At 35.0% G+C, this 21,286-nt stretch overlaps 1 protein-coding gene across 2 annotated transcripts in view; it reads right to left on the bottom strand.

The window, feature by feature from the left end:
- Positions 1-21,286, bottom strand: part of PIK3C3 (phosphatidylinositol 3-kinase catalytic subunit type 3) — a 138,697-nt gene that overhangs the window by 86,326 nt on the left and 31,085 nt on the right. Inside the window, exons 5-9 of one of the 2 annotated variants that reach the window (XM_041756685.1) lie at positions 12,838-12,924; positions 10,843-10,938; positions 8,027-8,098; positions 5,633-5,737; positions 4,868-4,960 (exon numbers count right to left, since the gene is read on the bottom strand). In XM_041756685.1, coding sequence (XP_041612619.1) covers positions 4,868-4,960; positions 5,633-5,737; positions 8,027-8,098; positions 10,843-10,938; positions 12,838-12,924 — 453 coding nt within the window. The remainder of the gene's footprint in view (positions 1-4,867; positions 4,961-5,632; positions 5,738-8,026; positions 8,099-10,842; positions 10,939-12,837; positions 12,925-21,286) is intronic. The other variant, XM_041756693.1, reaches the window with a different exon arrangement.

The following is a 21,286-nucleotide window of genomic DNA, read 5'->3' as shown; positions in this document are numbered from 1 at the left end:
AAGATACAAGGGGCAAGGTCTGGAAGAGTCCCACGCCAAGGAGCTTCTGTCCCTATAAAAGTCTGGATGTGGGATCCCTGGGTGGCGCAGCGGTTTGGCGCCTGCCTTTGGCCCAGGGCGCGATCCTGGAGACCCGGGATCGAGTCCCACGTCGGGCTCCCGGTGCATGGAGCCTGCTTCTCCCTCTGCCTGTGTCTCTGCCTCTCTCTCTCTCTGTCTCTCTCTGTGACTATCATAAATAAATTAAAAAATTTAAAAAAAGATTTAAAAAAATAAAAAAATAAAAAAAAAATAAAAGTCTGGATGTGCCACTCTTCTGTCACATGGATGCATTCGCCAACCCAGAAGTTCTACAAACCCTGTCATTTTGGTTTTTATGGAGGTTTTGTTAAACATAGGTATGATTTATTACATTTCTGGCTGGTGGTGATGAATGCAATTCCTAGTGCCCCTCCCAGAGGTTAAGGGGCAGGGCTGAAAATTCCAACCCTCTAGTCACTTGGTTGGTTCCTCTAGCAACCAGTCCCATCAGGCAAGAATCAATTCATTAGCATAAACTCAGGTGCTGTTGAAAGCGGCTTATTACGAATAAAAGACACTCTTCTCATCCCTACCAGTCAGGAGGTTCCCAGGGCTTTAGAAACTGAGCCAGAAACAAAAACTAAATACATATTTCTTACTATATTACAAAATTACATTTGTGCTTCTACTATTTCCAACTCAAAAATATCTCCTCACCCTGCTCCTTCCATTTGCTCTATTTCCTTGTTTCAGGCACTCAAGCCTAACTCCTGGGAGATGTCACCAAGTTATTTTATGCATTCTCCTCTCCTTACCTAGCCCTCCAATATCACTATCAAAATCATACACGAGCCTCCTAATTAGGTCTTTTTTCATTCTCAGATATACTCCAATCCACCTTGGTTTGACTTCCTTAAAACATTACTTCTTTTTTTTTTTTTTTTTTTTTTTTTAAAACATTACTTCTTAAGACACATTCTGTTTTTAGTGGTTTCATATCACCAGTGAAATCCAACTCCCAAGTATAGAATTCAAGGCTCGATCTGACTCCATCTTTTCCGTTTCATAACCAGACAAATCTTTGTCTCTGAACCTAATACACTGCCTTACTCATGCTTCTTCCCCATGAAAAATGATCATCAAATAAAAAATATCATCGAAGCTTACTGAAACTTAAGACCAATCTTCGCTCTGTGAAACTTTCTCCATATCACAACACATTGACCTTGTTCTACTCTACATTATTATACTAATTACCTAAATGTTTATTGAGAGTAACCTTTAATCAACTAAATGCTTCTGTTTCTCCATTTTGATTGTATAGAAATAGCCTTTCCCTAAAACAGTTTTTAATTTACATGAAGACAGAGAAATAGTATCTGGACACCCAGAGTCTTGAATAATATGAAGGCCAAGAGTGGTAACCAATTCTTGCTGAACTGAATTTATTTCTGCTATGCCTCCATCATCAACTTCTTGACAGGAAGCACATAAACGATATTGTCCTAATGTCACTGTCTCAGTAGCTACATCAGAAACAGCCTCACAGAACATTCAGTGCATCACTATTATCTTCACCACATGTGATTCTTCCTACTGCTCTTTTTCCCCCCAAAGATAAGGCCTAGAATGACATTAGAAAGTTATTTTCAATTAACATTTTTATAAGAAGCCATTTACCATTTACTGGGTTAGAAAGTTAAAATATTCACGCTTTGAGTTTCATAAAAATAAGTTCTTTCCTACATAGTATGAACCACAAATTTGAAAATTATTCCTAAATTTCACTGGTTTGGCTAGACAAAGTGGTTACTGTGAACTTTTTAGGTGCAACATCACATCTAGACTAGAGGGTTTTCATCCAAAGTACTTAAGACAGGTCATTTAGAAAAAATAGGTGAAAAGACCTAATTTAATTAAAAAAGTAAATAAGAAGTATAACTTTGTAAGAACTAATTTCTACCAATTTGTTTTCTGAGTACTGTTTTCTCTCCAAGAAATCTTTTCAGCCTCCGGGCCCAAACACCAAATAACCTAAATCAGTTTCTGAGAAACTGACACTGAAAGAATTCCTCTGTGTAAATAAATGAAGGGACAGGGGTACAAGAATATTTGTTTTCTATAAAACCCATTTAAATTATTACAAAGATACAAATGTTGCTGTGTGAATAATTCCTCTGGTCACTTCAAGGCCAATATATATATATTTGGTTTACTGAAAAGTGCTTCCCAAACATTAAAAAATATCTTTTGCTCTAACTCTAGTGATCATAAGAATCCTACAATATGTCCAGAGAATTGAAGTTTCATCACCCACCTTTCGAAAACTTGAAATCAACTAGGTAAATGAAACTTGTCACACACTTTATATCACTTTAGCATTTTATTTCTTTTGCACATATCTAGAAGTAATTGAATTTCAGTGGGAAGTGACTACTTGTTTAAACAAACAATTTTTCTTGCAAGCCTTTCTATCTAAGGCAGTTCTGCTCTGTAAATCTTTTCTATGCTTCTTGAACCCATACATTCTAACAGGTTTAATTCAATATTTCACTGTGTATTTTAGAAAAAACTGTGCTACATTCAAGATGCAATTTCTGTGACAAAGGTTATTCTTCATTTAACAAAGTATCATGTACCAGCTCAATCTTCTTAAAAAAACACAGAAACCAGAGTTTCTACTGATGAATATTTCCTTTTTTGATGTGATGAAGAGAGTAACACTCAAAGCTATGGTAAATTTAAGATTCTTCTCTTAACCTTGTTAACAATGTAAAGGAGAGTTAATATGATTCATCTACAAAGAATTTCCCAAGGCATCAATAAAAGATAAAGAAGAAAAGTTAAGAGAGTTAAGATGAGCTGCAACTGAATTTTTATATTTACTTTAGAAACTAAAAGAAATGCAACTGTTTCAGAAACACAAGTAACAAAAGTAGCCAAAGACTATCTCATGAGTTTGTAAAACATATTCATTAATTCTCATATAATTATATAATAGCTTTCTGACAGATACTAATTTTCCTGACACTTCAGTTTTGTCCCCAGCCCATTTCAAAATTCCTGCTGAGGCATGTGTGTGATGTTGCAAATATTTTCTATACAATCCACTTTTCTATGACTTCACTGACCACGTTCCTTTCTAACTCAGAGATGTGAGCACATCAAGAGGTACTTCTATGCTCTTGCAAAGGTTTCCTCACCTGTGGAACATTAACACCATGGTTGATTATTAGATACTGATTATAGTATCTTAAGAATTAATCCTTGAACATATGTTCTAAGAATTTACAGACTTTAAGTACTAAAAGAGACTTAACATTAACAATCATTTAATCAACTCATATTAAATATGAAAAACTAAGATTCAGACTGGTGAAGTGATTAACCAGAAGTCAAAAATCTTCTCAGTGGCAAAGGAAGACTCAGAACCAAGTCTCCAGACACAAATCCAGTGCTGACGAATTTACCATAATTCCCTCTCTAGAAACTTCATCAACTCCGTTGTTTCATTAAGAAAAACAAATGTCTAGGGGCACCTGGGCGGCGCAGTTGGTTAAGCAGCTGACTCTTAATTTCGGCTCAGATCATGATCTCAGGTTGTGAGATCAAGCCCCACATTGGGCTCCATACTCAACACAGAATCTGCTTGAGGTTCTCTCTCTCCCTTTCCCTCGGCCCCTCCTCTCTGCTCACACATGCGTGCTCTCTCTCAAATAAGTAAATAAATCTTGAAAAAAAGAGAGATAAAAAAAGAAAGTAAAGAAAAGCAAATGTCTAGTTTTGACCTTGCCTCTATCCTGCATGCCAAGATGGATGCCACTCCATAAACTCATTACACATTTCAAATTACATTTCTCATACTCCCTTTCTAGCCACATCTCCTCCAAAATTCTATAGTCTTTTTTTTTAAGATTTTATTTATTCATTCATGACAGACACACACACACACACACAGAGAGAGAGAGAGAGAGAGAGAGAGAGAGAGAGAGAGGCAGAGACACAGGCAAAGGAGGGAGAAGCAGGCTCCATGTAGGGAACCCGATGTGGGACTCGATCCCGGGTCTCCAGGATCGCACCCCGGCCAGAAGGCGGCGCTAAACTGCTGAGCCACCAGGACTGCCCTATAGTCTTTTTAATAACATAAATAATTTGCTAGTCATCCAGGTTCAAAGATGTGAGAACAATGAAGACAGAAGTGAGTCAATATTTACTCTGCATCTACTAAGTGCCAGGTATTTGGCCAGGTTATTCATCAGTATTACCTCACCTGTGAATGAAGAACTAGCATCCTTAGAAAACTGAGGAAACCAAGCCTCCAAAGTAATTCTCCTAACCTTACCTAGAAAAAAATACCCAGAAGTGCCAGAAACTGAACCCAAATCTCTCTGACTTCACCCATTCAAACTATGCACCTATGTATAATCTGTGCATCTACAAACTGGTACCTGTATCTTTCTGTGTATACCCTTAGTAATATGTAAAAAATGAAGTATCACACATATTGCCCTATAACATGTTTTTTAATTTAACAGTAACACTCTATTTTTCTTTCTTTTTTTTTTTTTTTTTAAATTTTATTTATTTATGATAGTCACACAGAGAGAGAGAGAGAGAGGCAGAGACACAGGCAGAGGGAGAAGCAGGCTCCATGCACCGGGAGCCCGACGTGGGATTCGATCCCGGGTCTCCAGGATCGCGCCCCGGGCCAAAGACAGGCGCCAAACCGCTGCGCCACCCAGGGATCCCAACACTCTATTTTTCCATGGCAGTTTACCTTCATCTTATTCATTAGCAACAAAGTTTGCAGATAAATCTCATACAGGAAAATATTCAAGATACTCACTTTCTCTTGATTAGTAAGATAATATCTAAACTTCCAAACAAGATCTTGTTCTTCATATGTAAGTTGCTTGGTTGGTGGATAACTCACAATAATCTACAACAAAGAAAAAAAAGAACTGCTTTTGTCAAATATATTCTTCCTATTTATTTCCATTTCACTTAAAATTTTTCATTTATTTAAATGTTTCTATAATAGAATTATCATAGAAGTAGGGAGAATGTATATGCAGCAGAGTAAAACTTAATTTGGTGGACTTATCAGTCTCAAAAGGATATTACTGGAGTGCAGAGGGATAAGAGTAGATTTAAAAAGTCACACTCCATATAAAAATTTGTAACTACAGAGCTCATTTCATTCAACCAAAACCAAACTAAATTAAAATACAAAAGCCCCCTTTCTTTCCAAAAGGAAAAAGAAAATAATAAACATCTCCCCTATCAAGTAAACACACATAATGCATGTGTGCATACCAAGGCTTCTCTCAGACAATACCTTAAAGCCAGTTGCTAAGACTGCTAAACCAAGGGAAGTATATACTATTTGCAGCTCTGCCTCCAGGGTTAATATATTTTCTCAAAGCCTCAAAATGATTAAACAAACAAACAAACAAAAAAACTACAGGAAAAGCAAAATTGTCAAAATTACACAGATTTCGTGGACCTGGGAAAAACATACATTTGAATCACTCTCAAATGAAGTGGTTATCATATCAGTTGCAACCAAAGTACATATTTCTTTATGTTAATCATTTTTAAATTCTCTTACATTTAGTTGATCTCTTGTGGCAGCGTTAGGTTTGAGATCATGGTCAGAAGGTCCACTTCTTAAACTCCGGGCAAGCTTGTGGTGTTTGCTCTCAACTAAATTCTCCTATAAAATATTTATAAATATTAACCAATAATGTAAACTTCATCAAAAGGAAGTTTCAACAGCCAATTAGAAATGCAAAAGTAAATAGTTGCTTACTTGAGACCATTTTATAATACTTAACATTTTATTCTTATTACAACTTTAGTGCCCTATGTATTTTTTTTTAAAAAAATATCACCATTTTATTCATCTCAGGTTATGATTTCATGGGTCCTGAGATCAAGCCCCATAGCAGGCTCCACCCTCAGTAGGGAGTTTACTTGAAGATTCTCTCCTGCCCCTCCCCCCATTCTCTCTCTAAAATAAATAAATCTTAAAAGAAAAAGAACAGAAATTAAATTGGGGGAAAAAATCACCATTTTGAGATAGGGAAACTAAATATGCCCTATGCTTCACTACTGCCAAAATATGCACTTACCATTCCAGCTTCTTAAAACATCTCATAATACCCCTCATTCTCCATATATCCCCTACCTATTCAGATAAAACCTTCACTCTAAAATCTTCCCTGACAACCAGGACTAAAGCATTCCCTCTTCCTATGAGCTACTAGTGACCTGTGGATATCACAGTACTATTATCTTAGCAGTTTAACTGCCAGTAGTGACTGAGGACCGGGATGATGACCATAATGCTTGAATATATACATATTTGGTATGAACTACTTTACCTATGGCCAAAATCATTAGTTTTCAACATACTGTCTTTGTTTAAAGAGATTTATTTTCGCATGTGTGAACTGTCTTCTTGTGTCTTTTTCCTTTCTATTAATTGGGTTTTTTTGCTCCTTTTGACAAAGTTTTTTAAGAATTCTCTATATATTATTCATCCCTTTGTGATGTATGTCAAGAAGAGTTTCTTCCAGTTTGTCCACTGTTTTTTCTGATAGTGTTTTGCCATGCAATATTTTTAATGTAGTCAAATTTATCAATCATTTCCTTTATTGCCTCTGGATTTTGAGTCATTGTTAATAAAAACATATATACAACAACAACAAAAAAAGTTTTTCCTTCCACTGAAAGTAAAGTACTAGTCAGGCTTTGTTTTTTATTACTTAAATCCTTGATTTATTTGGAATATTTCTTTACGGATGACGTGAGGTATGGGTCTGATTTAATTTTACCTTTCTCCAAATAGCTACTCAGTTCCCTAGCACTATGTTCCAGTGATGAAATGTCACCTTTATCATATTTAGGATGTTTTTTTATTTTCCCAAAAGATTCCCAAGTGGCCTTTTCCCCCCCCTAATTTTGTATACTCTTTTTCCTCTATCTCTTCCTTTGATGTTGGGCCACCGATCATTACTTCCTGCTTTAATAACCTGTATTTACCTCCATCATCATGCTTTATCTTCTTTTTTTTTTTTATGCTTTTATCTTCTAATATGCTACTTTAAATTTACTTGGTTAGTTAGGAAGTAACTAATCCAATTAGAAATGTAAAAAGTAAGAATAAAATGGCTCAGAGTGATATAATCAGTTGTAAGTATGAGTATCATGGTATCAATTATGCTACTAAAAAGATTTTTTGCCTGAAACATTCTAAATTTAAAGTCACCTAATTAGGGATCCCTGGGTGGCGCAGCGGTTTGGCGCCTGCCTTTGGCCCAGGGCGCGATCCTGGAGACCCGGGATCGAATCCCACGTCGGGCTCCTGGTGCTTCCTCTGCCCGCTTCTCCCTCTGCCTATGTTTCTGCCTCTCTCTCTCTCTGTGACTACCATAAATAAATAAAAATTAAGAAAAAAATATTTTAAAGTCACCTAATTAAAATTCTGTTGTAAAGTTACAATTCTTCATGTTTCATATTCCAAAACTATCATCTCAAAAATTGCATAGATAGGTACCTCAAAACCATTCAAGTCACCATGATCCAAATTAGATAGTTCTAGCAGCTACACCAATCTTCTAGATTTTTCAACAAAATCAGTCTCCCTAAAATTCTCATCCATTGAACCCAGTGTCACATCCTGCTATATGATGACAATGTTTCAAATACCTGGTTCCCCACGTTCTCACTTCCACACTACATTCCCTAATTCTTCCAATAATTTAAATAAATGGTTCCCCAACACTACACTATCCTGACCATACGGCCATATTTTTAGATGTTGATATTATAAAAGTTCTACTTGAACCTGATTCCAGATAGCTAAAATGGACTTATGAGTCACTTTCAAATAACTAAGTTAGTTACAGATACACTTTTTAAAAAGAAAGTCTATGATGTGGATCCAAGTCATAATCACTCTGGAGGAAAGCACTTCATAAAAAATTTGGCAATAACTCACCATAGACATCTGAGGGTCAGGAACTTTTACTATCTCAAAGCTTGTTAAAATTGGAGATGACTCATCACCATCCTGGATTATAGCATAGTAAGTTAAAAAAATAAACAGAGTTTAACCAGATGGTAAGAATACATGATAATATACACTACAATGTATTCTCCTTCTATCTAATGAAAATCATTCCTCCCTTTTAAAAAAGTATCTTCTTTCGGGCAGCCCGGGTGGCGCAGTGGTTTAGTACCACTTGCAGCCCGGGGTGTGATCCTTGGAGACCCGGGATCGAGTCCCACATGGGGTTCCCTGCATGGAGCCTGCTTCTCCCTCTGCCTGTGTCTCTGCCTCTCTCTCTCTCTCTCTCTCATGAATAAATAAATAAAATCTTAAAAAAAAAAAAAAGTATCTTCTTTCAACTGTATTTTAAAATACATATCCATTTTTTAACTGTTGTTGCTAATGACATATTTGGGGAAAAATAAAATCTAACAATAAAAATTTGTTAGAGTTTTTGGACATAGGAGGTCTAGAAATTAGTAGATTGCTTTTGTCAGTTATTTTTAACTCTGTTTAAAATGCTAGTAGTCAAAAATAGAATGTCCTTATTTTCAAACTTAGAATAAGAAGCCACAAAGTATAATTAAATTATGACAGAAGGGACATGTTGCATCATTTGCAAAAACTACTAAGTAGATGTTGGTAACTTTTCAAGATATCACAACTGAGTTCCATTCAAAGAAGTTGGATTTTAAGCATGGAGCTAATGTTACTGTTATTTATACACAGCTAGACACTCAGCAGCATTGCTTCTACTCAAAACAATGCAAACTTGCATAAGAAGAATTAATCCATCAATTCTTAATAAAGCTGTCCTATTTTGTTGATATTATCATTTTTGATAAGCACTGGCTTTTATTTCTATCCAAATCAGGCAAGAGAGGTAATTCAACATGATAAATGTCACTGCATACAAACTGGAAAAGGCTAAACTAATTAAGGTCAAAATTCATTTCCTCACTACTGTACATCTCACATCAACCTTTTCTGTCAATTTCCAAATGCTAGTATTTCCAATGTTAGACATGTGCAACCAAATCAGAATAGACTGAAGAGGGAAAGTACTGGGACTTGACTTTAGTTCAGTAATTGAGTCTTACAGAAAACCACAAATTCCCACAGCCGTTGTTTAACAGGCTGGTTCTCAGTCACAACACCAGAAAACACATTTATCAGCCCAACTGTGACAAGTAATCTTCACTAAGGCTATCTGTCACAAACGACAGGTGACAAGAAAGTCTATTTCCATTAGATTCAATACACTGGCCCAGCAATCTTTACACTAAGTGGAAATATGACAGGGTAGGTAGACAGGCATTAATTTATGAGCAATTTTCAAGAAGCCATAGAAAGGGGTTAAGAACCTTTTCAAAAATACTTGAAATTCTTCTTATTTTTATTCTGTTATTATTTCATCTATTATCAAAGCTGTCTTTCAAAAGATTCGTCACATCTCTTATGTTTGAAAGTACTAATCCCATTAGCATGTTTTTGCAATATAAATCCCATATGGTCAAGAAATAATGCTTTTAGTTACACAGAGTATAAAATGTAAAACATGATTTTATTAAAGTGTATTGGTGACAAAATGATTTCACTCACCTATATTTCCCATTTTTTCAATGTAATTTTTCTAATCAATTAATAAGCAATATTAAGTCATCTATCCTCTTAACTTCTTTTTATCAAAGACTATCATATTAAAAAAAAAAAACTGAAACAAGTTAACTTTTCCTAACCTTTTACTAAAGAGAAGGGATACAAGCTAAAGAGAAAAAAAGTATGTGTTAATTTGAGAAGTACCATAAAAATGATCATAAATTAACTACACAAACCCTAAAACTCCATTATGAAAACTTCTTTTAAATACTTAGTTATTAAAAAAATGTATATTTTAAAAAATCACTGTGACAGCTTTAATAACTAACACCAAAGCATAAATATAATTTAGAAGTGTTGCTTCTAATAAAGATACTGCATATAAGCTTAGCTATATACTAGAATATTATTCTATTATGCCACGTATCAAGTCTGTCCTCACTCAAACTGATTTAAGCACCTAAGTATTTCCACAATAATACCTGGTTTATGTAGTTCTGAACTACTTATGCAATTATTTCTATAGTGCTTAAATTAAGACCCTTCAACAACCATTAAAGCACAGATATTTTTCAAGTAGCTACATATTAAACACACTACTTTCTTTTGCATAATGAGCAGACCAGACCAGAGCCAATCCATAAGTGCATACTTGTTATCACTCAGCCTATTGATAACATGGTTTTTAAATTCTGCTTTAATTATATAAATAAATACACATTTAGGAAGTCTTTCATAAGCATACTTATGTCAGGGTCACACATTATATATACAAACTCAAATAATAAATATACCCTTAACTTTCAACAGCTTATCACTTAAAAACTGATTCCCTTTTTATTTTTCAAATGAATAATAATTGTTAATAAAGCTATTGCTTTAACGTCCTACTTGCCAATTTGCAGAACAATTAATCAAAAAGTTTTTAATCTGTTACATATTTATTGAATTCTGGAACCCAGAACTGCATTACATGAGTGATCGGCTTTTGTAATCTTGTTGTAGCTATATGATCTGATTTGTGTATATACAAACAGCTGCTGCTGACAGCTGTCTGCTGCTATCCTGCAACCAAATAATTCATCTCAGCAGGTACAACAGTAATTTTTTTTAATGTTTCCCCTCCCCTCTACTTCAGAGACTATAAACAGTTCCAAAGCAAATACCTTTTCATAATAAACAATACCATATTCCTTATCATCACACTTGACACACCGAAACTCAACCATCAAGTACATGAAATTAGAACTTCGTTTCTCACTCTAAAAAAAGAGAAAAAAAAAAGATTTTTATGAAAAATGATCTTCAACATTCCTTTAAAGAATTAGTATGTATCATTATTTCCAAGTCACTAATACATGATCTATCAACTAAAATGCAATAAATTTTTATTTCATTATTATAAACACACTATTTTATATAGTACTACAATTTTTATTACATATAGCACTATTGTTTTATCCAGTAGTGTCTACTATTCACCTATAACTCCCTTCTCAAAGTTAATGACATATCTGATTTATTCTAGTTTGGATTTTATTATATAAATTTTTGAAGAGATTTTTTATTCATTTCCATGAAAACTTTTATTTCAAAAATAACGATATCTCCTACTTATAACAACCTTAAGCAAAGAACAGTTTACCCTTAAACCTTATGTCTAATCTAACTATGGAAGTATAAGAAAAACAAAAGTAAAGTATGTAACTAAAGACAGAAGCCATTTGAGTAAACAGATATAACCCTCACAAGTTTTTCACAATTTATAAATGGTCTTAAGATAATTGGCAATCATTTGTATATTTTTATCGATATACTTTAAATATACTGAGGAACAGTTACTTTTTCTCCAACTTAACATCATGTCCCCTTAAAAAAAAGAAAAGGAAAACACTAGGACAATAATAAAGTGAAAATAAACGAAAGTCTAAAAGGGTGGTAAGTTTTAAAACAGTTTTTAAAACGGCTTTAAATCTTTATGTGTAAAATCATAAAGGTCTAAAGTTACTTAAATTGTTCAGCTTTATGACACATATTATATAGTCTAATTATAGTAATGGCAATGTTCTCCTATCTTTTAAAGAGCGGGGGTGAAAAAGGTGAGCATGGGTAGACAAAGTAAACCCTACCACTGCCTTTTCTACCAAAGGCTATCTATGTTGAAGAACAGAAAAATATAAGTAAATATTCTGACAACTATTTTAGGAAGGTGACTATTATAAACATTCAAAAAAGTAAACTTGTTTTCAGTTGAAGTATATGAGTATATTATGAATAAATTTAGAAAAAAATGCCCAGTTTATTCATACTGAATATAAACATTGTTAAACACAACTAATTTTCTTTTTTTTAAATGAACAATAGAATTTAATAAGTGTTCATTGTAAAATTAAAAATATCTCTCTTTCAACCCACTATATTCTCTTTCAGAGAATATAAAATAAGTCAGTTATGCCCTGCGGTGATCACAATAAGGTAGGCATCACAAAAACTGACATTTCTCTCTCCTAATGTGATTAAAATAATTGTTCTTTCTATCTTCGTGACACAGAATGTTAGGCCACACATCTAGTATTTCAGTGCAAATATAGAAAAAAGAAAAGAAAATCTTGTTCCAGCTTTCAGAAAGAGTTTCATAGAAACCATCTTTTAATTAAACATATTCTGGATCAAAAAACAAGATCAAGAAACAAAGTTCGTTGAAACCATGCAACTTTACTAAGGGTGCAGAGTCCTACATGTAATATAGCACATAAAACACACATATCTTAATTGGGGAGAGCAAGTACTAACAATGACTTAAGGTAATTGAAGGAAAACAGCAGCATTGTGTTGAAAGAATCCAATACTGAATTGAATCTAAACATAAGCTGCCAAATAGAGAACACACAAGTGAGGCATTCAGCTTAACCAAGGTATAACACTTAGTACACTTATGATGTCCACTGCCTACTTCATGGTTCAATTTAACATTAAAACATAAGAAAAACAGATATTCCAAGTTTTCCACTTATTAACACAATACTCACAACTATAAGTAATCCTCAATGTTCTCACATTTGTGAGATAACCTGGCAATAAGCAATGATTCTCAAAAAGTCCTGACCTAGATATCTGGAAAAAATATTTTGGGGGGTTAAAAAAAGAGGGATACAACCCACCTCATTTATCATTTCTATTTCTCTAAATGTCAATCTATCCAGCCAATCCACTTTCACCATGTGTCCTTGTCGGTGAGCTTTGGTGAGCTGCAGAATAAATAAAATGAAGAAAATTTTAACAATGGTTTCGTAGAAAAGAGGATAAAAATTGTAATTATCATCAACATGGTTAATTAGAAGTATCAACTAATGCAATAAGACAATAAAAAGGAAATAAATGGTATACAATGGTGAAGAAAGAAGTAAAACTGTCTTTATTTGCAGATGACACGATCATCTCTGTAGACATAAAGTAAAAAAAAAACAAAGACAAAACAAAACAAACAAACAAACAAACAAACAAAAAAACCTCCAGGGGGGAAAAAAAAAACAAACCTCCAGGAACTAGTAAGCATTTAGAGCAAAGTTGTAGGATACAAGGTTAACAAATGAAAGTCAATCTCTTTCCTATATACCAACAATAAACAAGTCAAATTTGAAATTAAAAACAAAAAAAAAAAAAAAAAGAAATTAAAAACACAGTATCATTTACATTACCACCCTAAAAATGAAACTGGTATAAATATAACAAACACCATCTCTATGAAGAAAACTACAAAAATATGTGGAACAAAATCAAAGAACTAAATAAATGGAGAGATATATTCTGTTCAAGATAGACTTGAAATTGTCAAGATGTCAGTACTTCCCAACTTGATCTATAGACTCAGTAAAATCTCAGTCAAAATCTCAGGCAGTTTATAGATATCAACAAGCTGATTCTAAAGTTAATATGGAAAGGCAAAAGGCCAAGAATTATGAACACAATTTTGAAGAACAACAGTTGTTGTTAGTATCCAATTTCAAGACTTAATAGAGAGCTACAATAATCAAGATATTTGATTTTGAGAAAAGAAGAAACAAACAGATGAATAGAACAGAAGAGAGAATCCAGAAATAGACCCCTTAAAGAGTCACCTAATCTTCTGCAAAGAAGCAGAAGCAATATAACAGAACAAAGACTTTCAACAAATGGTTTGAACAATTGGTGCTCCACATGCAAAAAAAATGCATCTAGACACAGAACTTAAAACACAAAAATTAAGTCAAAATAGATCACCTAGGGATGCCTGGGTGGCTCAGTTAAGCGTCTGCCTTCGGCTCAGGGCATGATCCTGGAGTCCCAGGATCGAGTCTCAGGATCGAGTCCCACATTGGGCTCCCTGCATGCAGCCTGCTTCTCCCTCTGCCTAAGTCTCTGCCTCTCTCTCTGTGTGTGTCTCTTATGAATAAATAAAAAAAATCTTAAAGGAAAAAATAGATCACCTAAATGCAAAATTATAAAACCCCTAAAAGATAACATAGGATAAAATCTAGATGAACGTGGGTATGGTAATGACTTCTTAAATGCAACACAAAAGCACAATCCATGAAAGAAAATAACTGACAACCTGGACTTATTAAAATTAAAAACTTCTGCTCTATGAAAGACATCATCAAGAAAATGAGAAGCTACACCACAGAGTAGGAGAAAATATTTGCAAAAGACATACCTGATAAAGGACAGTCATCCAAAACATACAAAGAACTCTTAAAATATAGTATGAAAATAAGCAACCTGGTTAAGAAAAGTGTGCCAAAGAACCTTAATGGACAGCTCATCAAAGAAGACACATAGATGGCAAATGAACTATATGTCAGGGAAATGCAAATCAAAACAAGATACCATTAAACACCTATTAAAATGGCCACAATCTGTAAACACCTATAACACCAAATGCAGATGAGGATGTGGAGCAACAGGAAGTCTCATTTATGCTGGGAATTCATTGCTACATTGGGGGAAAAAAATAGTACAGCCACTTTGGAAGACAGTGTGGCAGTTCTTACAAAGTAAATATACTCTTACCATACGATCCAGGAATTGCATTCCTTGGTATTCACCCAAATGAGCTGAAAACATGTCCACACAAAAGCCTGCACATGGATATTTATAGCAGTTATTTAGAATTGCCAATACTTGAAAGAATGAAGATGTCCTTCACAGGTGAATGGACAAATGTGGTACATTCAGACAATGGAGCATTATTCAGTGCTGAAAAGAAAGGAGCTATCAAACCATAAAAAGATACAGAAGAACCTAAAGTGCATACTACTTACTACGTGAAAGAAGCCAACCTGGAAATACTACATACTGTATGATTCCAACTACATGACATTCTGGAAAAGGTAAAACTAAAGAGACAATAATACTATAACAGTTGCCTGGGGTTAGCAGGGGAAGAAAAATAAATAGGTCGAACAGAGAACTTTTAGGGCAGTGAAGATAGCTATATAATAATATAATGATAGATAAGTACCATTATATGTCTGTCCAAGCCCACAGAAAGTACAACACCAAGAGTGAACCCTGAGGAAAACTAAGAACTATGCGGGATTACGATGTGTCAATGCAGATTCATCAATTATAATAAATGTACCACTATGGTGGGGGATACTGATAATGGGGGTCACTATGCAGGTATGGGGACAGAGGGCATATAAGAACTCCCTGTACCTTCCTCTTAATATTACTATGAACCTAGAACTGCTCTATAAAAATGAAATCTTTGCAAGTCTAAAAAAGGGGGGGGTTTAATGTCACCTTCTCATTTGAAACATTTTTACGTATAACAGAAACCATATACAACTATCAAGATAAGAAATGCACTTGGCTAGACACTAATCATTATATTTTTAAAGGTCCACAATCTGCCATTTAAACATGTTAAAAAATAATGAAGTCTTTCCTAAAAGTATCTCCATGTTCTACATTTCTTATATTTTGATTATAAAGAGAGAAATTTATAGTAAGAACAGTTTCTCAAATGGGAAATAAACTACTTTGTCTATTTCCTTCCCATCTCTCAATCTAAAGAAATTATAAAAACTAAGTTACATACAGTTAGGCATTTCTCTGAGGTCTATAATTTAATATTCCAAGATTTAAGGGCATACATGTGCAAGTGTGTTTTAATTTTAAGAAGCAGTGATTAAAGGATTAACAGTAAAAAAGAATTGGCAGCAAGAAAATAATTTCTGGAGTTGCAGTTGACAGAGCCCTATGAAGATCTTACATATCAATCTACCCTTGGTTTCAGAAATTAAATAATACATTGATGCTTCAAATCCACAGAAAATGGACAATTTCCAAGGTCCTCAAATTGGAACAAGATTTTATTAGAAAGTGTAATTTAAACAGCAATATTCATGTTTCAAAACGTCTCTCTTTTTAACAAACTCATAGCATAAAGCAAAACTGGGCAGCAAAGCCCTACAGAATGGTTTGTATTTCATTTCCATCATATATGTTATGATGGTATTCCTACAAGGACGCCAAACACTTCTAACAATTATTAGCTCTCAAGGAAATAAAAACCTTCTTCAATATTCTTTATCTTCTTCAACTAAGGAATTCTCAGCATAACTACGTGGCCATACTATTTCAGAAGTAAAAACAGTAACTTCATACAAAAATTTTGAGGATCATTGCAATATAAAAATATCACCTTAGCTTTCTTCCAAATAACAAATTCCCTTTTACCCAAGGTAATATCTAAATGAAAATGGATAAGGCAATATAAGTGCTTAGCATAATTCCTCATATAAGACAGGGACTAAGCATTTTGTTGAAGTTTAAACAAATACACTATGATAGTGGAAAGAGACCAAGAATTAGTCACAAGGAAACCAAAGAACACTAGGCAATGTGACCTAAAGGGAGTACTAGAGTTGGAGCCAGAAGACCTGGGTTCTAATCCTAGCACTCCATTTTCCAACTCTCATTTTTTAATTGAACTATTCTTGATTTACAGCATTACATTAGGTTCAAGTGTACAACATAGTGATTAAACAAGTCTACACATTATGCTATGCTCACCACAGTATGCTATGCTATGCTAACAATTTAAGTCTGTCATGTTTGGGGATCCCTGGGTGGTGCAGCGGTTTAGTGCCTGCCTTTGGCCAGGGGCGCGATCCTGGTGACCCAGGATCAAATCCCACGTCAGGCTCCCACTCCAGGCTCTGCTTCTCCCTCTGCCTATGTCTCTCCCTCTCTCTCTCTCACTGTGTGCCTATCATAAATAAATAAAAATAAAATAAAAAAAAATAAGTCTGTCATGTTTGAACCCATATCTACAAAATAAAAGTATTAACTTCTATTCCTATTCCCAAAATTCAAAGAAGATAACTGATGGAAAATATAACAGTAGTTATTATTTCCCATAGTCCATCAAGATTTTTATTCTTGCTCACTTTGCAACATGTTCCAAACTAGTTTTTGAAATCAATGAAAATATAAAGAGTCCATATTATAGGATTTGCTTTTATGAACAAAAGTTAACACTAAAAATCAGTAATTAGACTTTATATGATTAGACATAATATAGCAAGAAAGAAAAGAAAAATAACATTTATTTCACATGCCAAATTTTTGGCACTTTTTATAACCACACTATAAAGTAGATAGTTCTGACCCCAATTTGCAGGTGATTATCAACTACTACAAGGAAGTGGCAGAATGAGGATTTAAATCCCAGGTCTATGTGATTCTATAGTCCATGCTCCTTCTACCAGTTTTGCTGCCTTCTTTACTGATGCACTCTTTAGGAAGATATTTAAGTTAAACTAATTTCTGTAATGTATCAAACACTAGTTTCCTATGCATGATATAGTATATCAGCGTAGGTGATTCAACGCTGGTTACCTCTGAGGCAAAAATCAGGAATAGCAAATTAAGTTTAGGTGCGGAAGAATGTAGTAGGGCTTTCTTTCCCTTACTATATCATCAGACAGGTCATAAATTTTCTTTTTTTTTTTTTTAATTTTTATTTATTTATGATAGTCACACAGAGAGAGAGAGAGAGAGAGAAGCAGAGACATAGGCAGAGGGAGAAGCAGGCTCCATGCACCGGGAGCCCGACGTGGGATTCGATCCCGGGTCTCCAGGATCGCGCCCTGGGCCAAAGGCAGGCACCAAACCACTGCGCCACCCAGGGATCCTGGTCATAAATTTTCTGAGGTCATTTTCACTAGTTCCAGAATTCATGTTTTCTGCTAATACATATTATTTCTTACGCAGCATATAACCAGCTTCTCCATTTGAATACTATAGATGACCATTCTCAACCTTACAGATAGCCACCAAAGAATGCATGGTCAGGATGGCAGTACCATAAATTGGTAAAGCCACAAGTTTAAATTATCCTAGATAAATTCACATTTGTGCATCATTATTCACAATACAGAAAATTTAGACATAAAGAATATAAATGTCCACTGAACTCTACGGTACACATACACTATGGAATACTGTATACCCTGATGCAGAAAAATTATTGCTTCTGTTGAATGCACAAGTGACTGCAAAAGGAGAGGTACCACTTATACCATGACTCTTTACAAGTTTATCTCCTGACCAGACTCTGAGATTGAGAGAATTGCTAGATATTCCTCCTTGATTTAGTTTTATAATTTCTGCAGAATTGGAAAGTTGTCACTCAAAATGTCCACTAGCCACCTGCACTATTTATCTATTTACTGTGTTACAAATCACCCGAAAACTGAATACCTTAAAACAACAATCAGTTTATTATTTCTCATGATTCTTGGAGAAGTCAAGAAGCCATCTTCTTGTGGGACATCTAGATTATTTTTTCTATTGGCCTAAGAGTCTCTCGTGAGACTACTGTCATTTTGGTGGCTGGAGCTAGAATGTCCAAGTTAGCTTCACTCACATTTACAATAACTTTGTGGGATAAGATGGGCTCAGCTGGTAAACCAGGGTGGTTGGGCCTCTTTATTTATGCATGTATGCTCAGTGCTACTCCCTCTCCAGATGGTCTTTCAGCATAGGAAGTCCAACAGGATACCCAGACTTCTTACAGATGGCTCATTGTTCCCAAAAGTGCAAAAACAGAAGCTATCCACTTGTCTTAAGGTTTAGGCTTGGAACAGGCATGGCCTCACTTCAGATGGATTGTATTAATTAAAAAAAAGTCACAGAGCCACTACAAACCAGCAATTGCACTCATAACAGACTCTCCTACAAAGATACAAATGTAGTGATCCAAAGGGGCATCTGTACCCCAATATTCATAGCAGCAATGTCCACAATAGCCAAACTATACAAAGAGCCCAGATAATGGACTCTATCCATCAACAGATAAATGAATAAAGATTTGGTATATATATAATAATGGAATATTATTCAGCCATCAAAAAAAATGAAATCTTGGGGCACCTGGGTGACTCAGTGGTTGAGTATCTACCTTTGGCTCAGGTTGTCATCCCGGGGTCCTGGGATCGAGTCCTGCATTGGACTCCTGCAGGGAACCTGCTTCTCCCTCTGCCTATGTCTTTGTCTCTCTCTCTGTTTCTCTCAAGAATAAAAAATAAAATCTTAAAAAAAAAAAAAAAAAAAGGAAAGAAAGAAATCCTGCCACTTGCAACAATGTGGATGGAACTAGAGGGTACTCTGCTAAGCGAAGTAAGTCAGTCAGGGAAAGATAATTATCATTCGATCTCACTCATATGTGGAATTTAAGAAACAAACAAAGAAGCATTGGGGAAGGGAGGGAAAAATAAAACAGGGAGACAAACCATAAGAGACTCTTAATCATAGGAAACAAATTGAGGGTCACTGGAGGGGAGGGGTGGGAGGATGGGATAATTGGGTTATAGGCATTAGACAAGGCACTTGATGTAATGAGCACTGGTTAATATACAACTGAAGAATCACTGAACTCTACTTCTGAAACTACTAATAATATGCTATATGTTAATCACCTGGATTTAAATTTTTTAAGGTATAAAAAAATAAAATAAAAATAAAGTCACAGAGCTAGTGCATATCCCAAAATGGAATGGAAGAATGAGTATCAAGAGACATGTTTCACTGAGGGTCATCTTTGGAGACTAGCTAGTATAGCACTTATTGAAAAGGCCAAACATGTAATACAGTTGACTGCTCAATTGCAAAAGGCCTGTGGGAGAGAATCTGCAGATGGCAGTCAGCTCTTGACCGGACTTCAAGCAATAGGGAGATCTAGAATTAGCTATCACAATTCCTAAATGATTAGCCCTGCCTTCCTCTCCAAAATAATCTCCCACAACTTTCCAACTGGCATGCTATACGTAAGGCATTTTACACTGAAGACTCAATACAGATGAAATGATTAAACACTGGATAAAAACTTTTTACTAAAAAACTTGGAAAATGTTACAAAATCATAAAGCACTTATGCACTTTATAAGCAGGTGTCATAATTAGATCATAATCTATGTTACTTCATTTCTTGTAGGTGCTAATAACAAAGGAGATGGCCTTAGCGGTTTTCACCAGTCCAAAGCAGCTGCTAGGTGCCTCCAGCCTCAGCACTTCCACAGTAACTAAGAAACAAAAATGAACTTTAACAATGTATATTTCATTTTGGGTCTGAAATGTCAGTGACCTAGATCTTTGAAAAGACAAAATCTGCATTCTGTTAAACAGCAGGATAAAACTAGTACAATCTGTTTCAAATTGCTTGTGAAGAAATAATCCTCACAAGGGTGCCCATCGTAGGAAGGAGATAGGTCAAGAAAGCAATAAAAGTGTCAATCTCCCTTTTTAAGGAACACAGGTTTCCACAGAATTCACAAGAAGACACACAGAACTCAGAAGAGAAGTTCACTGTCACAGAAATAATATAATTATTGAGTTCTAACGTCAAAACTTACAGCAATGGGTCATTAAAGGCCATTTAAATCAAAGAAACTGTTAAAGACAGTATGTTCAGGAAACTGCTTGGAGTACCAACCATGTACTGTCAGCCTTAATAGGAAGACAGAAACAAGGTCTCATATTCCTCGGTGTTGAATACAAGTGCTGCACTTAATATAAACTAAGCATAGCTGGGAAAACAAATGTCAAAGCCATCCCTAGGAATATGACTTCCATGATCACCACAACTCACAGTTCATCTCTCCTTACCTGTCTTACTAGATAGATTCATATTCTACTACAAGCTTCTTGAGTGCTAGAGCTATGATGGTTGATGGAATCCAGCACTTACCCATTCAATGAATATATTTGCAAAGGGCTTCTCATGTAAAAGGGTGACAGATGGAAAAAAAATGTTTGTACACTTCAGAATTCTGCTTCAGAGGTTTGGAGAATGGATGGGAAACATGGTGTCAGGGCAGGACAGGTACATTCAAAAAAATCTGGAGAGAAGAATGATTCATGTCCTTGGGTCACTTTTCCCTAGTATTTATATATTCTTAGTGTAAGGGTATGTTACTTGATTGCTACTGAAAGCTGCAAACTTTCATTGGGTCCTCTGCACTAGAGGTAAGCACAGAATGTTAAACTACAGAACCAAGTTCCCTGCCCTCACAGAACTTAAGGGTAGGAAGAGATGAGTCTCTTACATTTATACCCTTATGT

This window comes from Vulpes lagopus, chromosome 1 (genome assembly GCF_018345385.1).
Source record: "Vulpes lagopus strain Blue_001 chromosome 1, ASM1834538v1, whole genome shotgun sequence".
NCBI classification, from domain to species: domain Eukaryota; kingdom Metazoa; phylum Chordata; class Mammalia; order Carnivora; family Canidae; genus Vulpes; species Vulpes lagopus.
Note: the sequence above shows the minus strand (reverse complement) of the source record. Positions and strands in the feature narration are given on the sequence as shown.